This window comes from Limulus polyphemus, unplaced genomic scaffold (assembly GCF_000517525.1).
Source record: "Limulus polyphemus unplaced genomic scaffold, Limulus_polyphemus-2.1.2 Scaffold1387, whole genome shotgun sequence".
In the NCBI taxonomy this organism is placed as follows: domain Eukaryota; kingdom Metazoa; phylum Arthropoda; class Merostomata; order Xiphosura; family Limulidae; genus Limulus; species Limulus polyphemus.
The window spans coordinates 279,235-288,193 of NW_013666997.1; the positions used below are offsets into that span (position 1 = coordinate 279,235).

Consider the following 8,959-nt stretch of genomic DNA (forward strand, 5'->3'; position numbering starts at 1 on the left):
ACTATTCGTTGGTAAAAGAGTAAGTGGTGATGACTAGCTGCCTTCCCTCTAGTCTTACACTGCTAAATTAGGGACGGCTAGCGCAGATAGCCCTCGTGCAGCTTTGCGCGAAATTCAAAAACAAACAAACAAACAAACAAGCATTAGTTGAAAACCCAGATCTATAATAACCAGTTCGGGTGCATTGGTATGTATTTCAGGAATTTAAATCCAACTTGTTTCGCCACCAAGTTTATACGAAAATATTCGTATTACTTATTTCTACTAGAAATTTCATTTGAAATATACTCTTAATCTCTCGTTTGTTTATTAAGCACAACTTTAAACAATCGACTATCTGTGCTATGACTACCTCGGATATCGAAACCGGATTTTTCGTGTTATAAAACCCCAGACTTACAACTGAGCCATCAGGGGATAATGTTTGTTTGTTTGTAGTTAAGCACAAAGCTACACAATGGGTTATTTGTGCTCTTGCTCACCACGAGTATCGAAACCCGGTTTCTGGCAGTGTAAGTCTGCAGACATACCGCTACGCCACTGGAGGGCCCAGGGGATAATCTCTTGTGAAAATTTAATTAATGATATAAAATAGACATTAACTTTTTTTGTTATTACTTAAAACTTGAACTTCAGTCTTGTATGTTTGTTACATATTTTGTGCATTAATATGTTAATCTTGCAACATTCGTCCGGTGGCTCAGAGGTAAGCTTGAGGTCTTATAACACTAAACTTCGGGGTTCGATTCTCGCAATGGACACAGCGCAGATAATCCATTGTGTATGTTTGAGCTAAAACAAATAATTCTTGAAACGTGAAGCTAATTTAATTCCGTTTTTGTTACGACAAACAAACAAAAATCAGTTATTTCCATAGATTATATTTATTTTCTTTCTTCTCCGTCATTACAATGTTAATATTAACATTCGTTCAGAGAATGCTGCGGTAATGAGTATAGTTAATTAGAACACGATATTTTACTTTCTTTCTTATAAAGATTATAATGCATTGTTTCATCATTTAGGTAGTATCGCTGTTAACAATACTTTTGGGCGTAAACCAAATAACATCTTACGAGATTCAGTCAGCTAAGATATTTAGGTTAGTGCAAAATCCATATGAACTTCATTACTCTTAGATTTTCCTTCCCTTTATATTTCTTTTACATTTACTATCCTTAACTCTCTTTTCATTTCTTTTGCATTTGAGCTTTTCTCTTTCCATTAAATTTTATGAAAATCAATATGTAATTTAAGACAACGTTTAACCTTACCAAAATAACCAATTGTTTAAATGAAACATTCTAAATTAAGGTTGTATCATTTTTTCCTTGTGCTGTTATTTTAAAACCTTACATTTTCGATTAAACGAGTTTCTCTACATAACTGAGAGTATACCTGTGTTATAGAATATTGAACTGGTGGCTCAGTGGTAAGTACAATGACTAAAAATAGATTTCGATGAGCGTCACACAGATAGTCCTTCTGTAGTTTAAAGAAACAAACGAAAATAAAAGAGACTGTGACATAGTAATATAGTCATCAACGTTCAAGATTATGATCATACAAAGATGAGTTTATTTTGTTACAACAAAGCCACACTGGACTATCTTCAGTGTCCACCGCAGGGAATTGACCTCCAGATTTTGGCGTTGTAAGTTTTTTAAACACTTGTATTTCTTTGGTTTATATTGCTGAAATGATGTTGAGTAGGTAATTATATAGTTATATAAGTGCGCTTTTCATATAAACAAAGTAACTGGTTGATATAATGAAATTATCAATTTATTTGTTCACCTGAACATTTTACAAGCAATGAGGGAAATGTAAGTTTTATGAGAAGTCATATTTTTGTCTCATAAACTGTATTTTCATGATAATCTGATAATATATTTACATATATTTGTAAAGATTGTAGTATTGGTAGACAGACCTGGAAGACTAGGCTGAATCCATAAATGAGTGGTTGTTTAAACACGATTTTTGCCTCATTATTATCAAATTTTAGGTTTGTGATATCTATTGCAGGCAACAATTTACTGGAAGCTTTCGTCCTATATAGAATGGGATTGTTGCCCACATTTGTTAAACAAGAAACTTAATCATTAAAATCGAAATTCACCGTACAATATAATTGAAAAATAGTTGGAGTTTGTAATGTTCTAGTTCCAGCAAGACAAAATCATTGTTATAAAGTTTATTATATTTCTGCCCCCTAGTAGATCTAGTAGCTTTTACAATCTAAGACATGGTGTCATGTCATTATCATTAATCCATCGAACTTGTAATGCACTGATAAAGTATTGTTTTCCACCTGTTACTTATTCAAATCAAGTTTTAAAACTCAATAGAGAAAAATTGGTTTAACTTAATAAATGTACCGTTTACTAACGAAATTAATTACATCAGATTACTTTTAATGACTTATTACAGGATCATTTTCTAAATTAACTTTACAAACCATTCTTTATATTGTAACTTATGTTAAAATATTTATTTATAAACTTATCATGAAATACAATAATGTAAGAAAGTGAAAGAAACACTTCGGGTTTGTTTGTTTATAAACTAAATAAATTATTCATACGATTACATAGAATACATATATATATATAATTACATGAATGGAACAACTGGTACAACGTATTGGTAGAGTTACTTACAATACCTATAACATAATTCTAATGCACTTGATAATATTTCATATTGTACTTAATATAATGTGTTATTCAAATTACACAAGCCTGCAATGGTTTTATTGTCTTGAAATTTTTAAATGTTTTACAGTAATTTCTATACGATGAATCTGAAAATGATACCCATTTTTCTCCATCTCCTACAGATTTTTTACAAAACATCATAACTCAATACATAAAAGAAAGACCAGGTAAAGTTGAGACTAAAAGATGTAGATTTCACACAAAAAAAATCAGGATGAATAAGGTTGTATATTCGTTTGACATCAATGTTTTTCCATTTTCTTTAGTTTGTTTGTATTATTGTTAACGAACATAATAATAAAAATGTTCATTGTGGTAAACGAAATAAATATTTGATCTAAATACGAGTTTTTTAATTCCCGATTTCTAAAAAAAATCCTTATTTGATAAGGAAAAAAATATTATTTTCGAAATATGCGTTGCTGAATAATGGAAAATCCGTTATTAAAACCAAAACAATTTTTATGAAGTTTAAATTCGCAGGACTGTGTTATATTATTAATGACTTAACAAATAAGTCCCATCAAGCGATTCTGAGCAAGATAGGAAGAATATTTTTCATCATAATAGGTCAAGTTACCAAGAAAAGGCTTATTTTCCTATTAAGAGGTTTAGTTAAAAGAAAAGGAAGAATTTTAGACTTAGTTACTATTGTTAGAAGACTTGTAATTCACTAAGAAGGTTAGCGAATACGTTTATTTTCACTAAGAACCAATGAAAGGGCTTGTTTTGTTGAATTTCGCGCAAAGCTACTTTGAGCTAGCCATCCTAAACTTAAAAGTGAAAGGAAGCTAATCAGAACCACTCACTTTCAACTTTGGGACTACTATAATGGAATAGTGGGATTGAGCGTCACATTATAAAGCTCCCACGGCCGAAAGGGCGAGCATATTCGGTGATGGATTCGAGCTCGCGAATATCAGATTGCGAGTCGATCGCCTCAACCATCAAGCCATTCCAGGCCTTAATGAAATGGAAAAGAAGATATATCACACTAAGATAACTAGTGATCGAGTTTCCAAAAACTTATATCCCTTTAAGAAGTTTAAATAACCAGGAAGGAAGAAACCTACGTACCAAGAATCCAGGCCTTAATGAAATGGAAAAGAAGATATATCACACTAAGATAACTAGTGATCGAGTTTCCAAAAACTTGTATCCCTTTAAGAAGTTTAAATAACCAGGAAGGAAGAAACCTACGTACCAAGAATCCAGGCCTTAATGAAATGGAAAAGAAGATATATCACACTAAGATAACTAGTGATCGAGTTTCCAAAAACTTATATCCCTTTAAGAAGTCTAAATAACCAGGAAGGAAGAAACCTACGTACCAAGAAAATAATACTTTTATCGCACTGAAATGTCTACTACCATGAAAGAAAAATTGATATCTCATTAAGAGGTCTAACGTTGAAAATAAGAAGCCCTGCACTGCTTGTAAGATGACTAGTTAAAATGAAAAGACTAACTAATGAATGTAACAAATTTTAATCGATACTTTAGCGATGAAATTCTCAAAGCAAGTTTATTATTAAAACCTATTGAGAGATATTAAATTACATTTATTTTTAAAAACGTGCAAGTATATTTTTTTACTTTGTCATTTTCTATTTTCCATAACGCTAATAAAAAGGGTTTCGATATTCGTGGTGGGCACAGCACGGATAGCATGTTGTGTAGCTTTGCGCTTAGCAACAAACAAACAGATTACACTTTATCAAATATATTAATTATTAATTAGTTTGCCTTTCAAAAGTATTTTTTCTGAGCATCTTTGAATGTATTAGGGCACGTTGAGCTTTCACTGAAAATGTTGTTAAACTTAGTTTGGAAATTCAAATACATTTCTTTGTGAAATTCTTAATTTGTCATTTAAATGCCAGTTTTGAGATTAATCTTATTTTAAAACCACGTTGAAACAACTAATATCTTACATTTCTTTCTTAAATGCATAGGATGCGCTAATTGTGCTTTGTAAGAATGATTTGGGACTACTATAATGGAACAGTGGGATTGAGCGTCACATTATAAAGCTCTCACTGCCAAAAGGGCGAGCATATTTATATTCGGTGATGGGATTCGAGCTCGCGACTCTCAGATTGCGAGTCAATCGCCTCAACCATCATCTTTAGCATCTTTACATTTCTTTCACAGCAAATTAACAACAAAATAACAATGTAATATTGCCATAGAAGATACGGTATACAGCCTAAGAATTATGACGTTTTCATAAAGGGCATTTGTATAGCGAGATTTTAAACTGGGTAAAGCAATGGGTCACGATATTCCGAATAATGGAACTTTTAATCTTCAAGTAGAACCGAAATAACTAGCAATACAAGCACGCTCTAAAGCCACTTCCCAAATCAAATGAAAGCAGCACCATCTTCCACAAAGTAAAGGTTATGGTTAAGAAAGAGAACCCTTCTATCCACAAATCCACTGCAACGAAGCTAAGAATATTTCTTGGTATCGTTAACGAGATAATCAATAAGAATTTTATGTTGACGAAGGCTCACGAGCTAAGATGTCACAAACTTCCAGCCACACTTTGAAATCAGCGGCATTTTCATTAGTAAAACACTTGAAGAAACTGGGACATCAGTAATCTGATTCGACCATATAACTATCAAATCTCATATCGCAGCTCCAATGGACTTTATTGCGTTTGATCTGCTTAAATATGGTGTTGGAAGCTGACATCTGTGTAAGTTAGAGGGTCTTTGTCAAGATGAATGATTTGAAATTGTTACACTGTAATTTGCGGTAGAATTAGTGAATTGAAGAAGTAGTTTCAAGGTCATAAGAAAAAGGGAACATCGTTCATATAAAGTGTGGTTAATCCTTAGTATATTAAGATTTTTGAAGTGATTCTTAACACCAACTGTTAAATTTAGCTTGATAATAATTTACTTGCAGAGCAGGTATTCCAGTATCTGTTTCTATAACTAACCTTTAACATCTTTATGTCTTAGCATTTAACAATGCTATTTCATAGGAGCAGTAGAAGTGTATTATGCATTTACATTCGAAACTTCCACATGAAATAAATATGAAAGTTTCGATACTTTCATATAAACTCAATGATTAAATATTTTATAGAGGGTTGAGTTGGTTATATTAAAATGATTTTGAATTGGCAAATTAGCAAATCACATGAAACACACAACCGATATAAAGTCGTGTTGGAATGGAATTTACCAGAAGTACATTTTGACATTGTTTTTCGCTTCGTAGGAAGTATGATACGACTGAAAATTGATCGCTTTTGGGAAGGTATGTAGCAGCCCTTTCTGACGCAAAATATTCATTCATTTATATCATGAAAAGTGTTTAGATAAAATATTAAATTTTCCATGACGAGTATATTCCTTGAACTTAATGTCACTGGAGAAAAATGGCGTATGGATCAACTTGGGGAACTAGAATTATCCAGAAAAATAATCAGTGAACACAAACTTCAGTGGCCTAAGCCGCCCATGTTCCCCAAGAAACAGTATACGACATAATAGAAAATTATCTCTGTCTGGAAAAGCGTCACAAGTGATGTATTCAAAAGTTGCTTCCACTTCATGTTTGTTAAACCGTGATATACTTCAAGCAGCTGGAGAATGAAACGGGTATTCATCCTATTCCATAAGAATATATTCTGGTCAAGTCGCCAGATGCAGCACCTATGAATCGATATGCGATCGAACTGTTGAAACAGTTGTTGGGAAATGGTCTTTCTCCGCTAGATAGATTACTGATAGCAAGCGGTATTTTGCAACGGAGACTATACTGTAAGATTATTGACAAGATGCACGGTCGTCAGATAGAGTACGAATGGACGTGGTACATGGACACTTGCGACGTGTTAGGCTCCAAATTTGTTTTAATATAACTTATTCAACCTTTGTTGTTAAGGGTTTGTGGAAATATAAGATAATCAAACATTTGAATTCATATGTTTTGTAGTACAATAGGTTTAACTGATACTTTCTTTTGTTTCACAGTTTGTTTGGGAACATTCTCAACATGCATTGCCCTCTTTCTCTCACCTGTAATAATGGCCATTTGCAGGCGGAGAAGTACAAGATTACTAGCCGTCCTGGGTGGACTTATCACAGCTCTTGGGTGTCTTTTTACTTCATTTGCCTCTCAGTTTCACCAGTTGTTTGTTAGCTACGGACTGTTTGTGGGTTGTGGTGTCTGCATGATCCGTGATGCAGCAACCCTTATAATTGGCCAGTACTTCAAACGGAAACGAGAACTGGTAGAAATTGCCATCTTCTGTGGCGCTGGACTCGGGATGACTATTATGCCAGTGTTTTTAAGTGAATGTATAAGGTATTTAAGTTTTATATTCCTAAGACATTGTAAAACAGTATATAATCTTTTGCGTTAAGTATTGTTTTGTTTTCTTCAAATATCGGACTTCATTTGTTGTAGGGAAAGAAGTCTATTTGTCTCTGATATTAGACAACCAATCATTAATTCTTATTCTAGTCATTATATCTTTATTGTTACTTCTTTTGGATCCCATGCGTAATTTATAGTTTAAATAAATCATATTCAGTAAAAAATTTAAAGCGTAACTCATTGCCGATCTATATTCAAAATTCCATTGTGATTTTCTGTGATTATAGTTAATTGATAAATAATATTTGTGACTAAACGTTTTATTTGTATATAAATACTAATATGCACATCTATGCAAGCTAGAAGATTTGTAGAAAAAATTGTCAAGATAAATTATTTAAAATTGAGTTCATTGTTCGTCGGAGAACTTATTACAATGTAAACTGCGATGGAAGTAGTGCAGTAGAAGAAATAGTCCCTTTTGAATATGTCCATAATTATATTGTGTAAAGTCTGACATAGTGTCCCTTTTGAATATGTCCATAATTATATTGTGTAAAGTCTGACATAGTGTCCCTTTTGAATATGTCCATAATTATATTGTGTAAAGTCTGACATAGTGTCCCTTTTGAATATGTTCATAATTATATTGTGTAAAGTCTGACATAGTGTCCCTTTTGAATGTGCCCATAATTATATTGTGTAAAGTCTGACATAGTGTCCCTTTTGAATATGTCCATAATTATATTGTGTAAAGTCTGACATAGTGTCTCTTTTGAATATGTTCATAATTGTAAAATCTGACATAGTGTCTCTATTTTGTATGTGTGTGTGTGTGTATAATATTTTCTGCATATGTAATGCATTTCGATTTATGACATAGTTCTTTCCTGGTATTACAGTTTGTGTGTATAAACTTATATATATTTTCTGCTATACTCACAAACTTAAAAACTACAGTTACTTGTTTGCAGCTATAATAAAAATGTAAGTACTTTTCTTTTGTTTCTTTGATGAATCTGAATATATTTGAGGTAATACTATATTATATATAACATATAATAATATATTTGAGGTAATACTGTTAGACTTGTATACGTTTTATACTGGTTATTATGGAATTATAATATATATTAAGAACAATTGATGAAACGTAAACTAACTAAATGCATTTCGATTGAAACTAAAATAGCTAAGAATAACATATAAAGGCATCCATGGAAAGACTTTGTTTGAGAAATTAGTATACTACAAAACTAAACTCTACTACGAATAGATAGCACTGGTTCAGCTAATGGGTACATTCGCTGGTGGCGATAATTTCGACCCTAATACCAATAATAAAAGTTTGGCCAGTTTAATACATTAAGATTAATTATAAATCCGTACAATAAGATAAGAATGCGAATTAATCTACATAAGTGTAATTACAATTAAACAAATGTTTAAATGATAGAAAATTTTTGTAATTGTATGTTCTAGTTTATCCGATACTTGACTGTACCCAAGAAGGTAAATAACTATAAAGCATAGTCATTGTTATGAAAAACAACACTAAAGAAGACTGAAATATGTAACTATGTAAATGTATACAAATGTGTAGTTCCTCTGATAACAACAACTAAATATGTAACAATGTAAATGTATACAAATGTGTAGTTCCTCTGATAACAACAATAAATATGTAACAATGTAAAATGTATACAAATGTGTAGTTCCTCTGATAACAACAACTAAATATGTAACAATGTAAATGTATACAAATGTGTAGTTCCTCTGATAACAACAACTAAATATGTAACAATGTAAATGTATACAAATGTGTAGTTCCTCTGATAACAACAACTAAATATGTAACAATGTAAATGTATACAAATGTGTAGTTCCTCTGATAACAA

The 8,959-nt window shown here is 31.8% G+C and overlaps 1 protein-coding gene across 1 annotated transcript in view; it reads left to right on the forward strand.

Moving 5' to 3' along the window:
* Positions 1 to 8,959, forward strand: part of LOC106463368 (monocarboxylate transporter 12-like) — a 31,379-nt gene that overhangs the window by 11,597 nt on the left and 10,823 nt on the right. Inside the window, exon 2 of the mRNA XM_013923392.1 lies at positions 6,716 to 7,049. Coding sequence (XP_013778846.1) covers positions 6,716 to 7,049 — 334 coding nt within the window. The remainder of the gene's footprint in view (positions 1 to 6,715; positions 7,050 to 8,959) is intronic.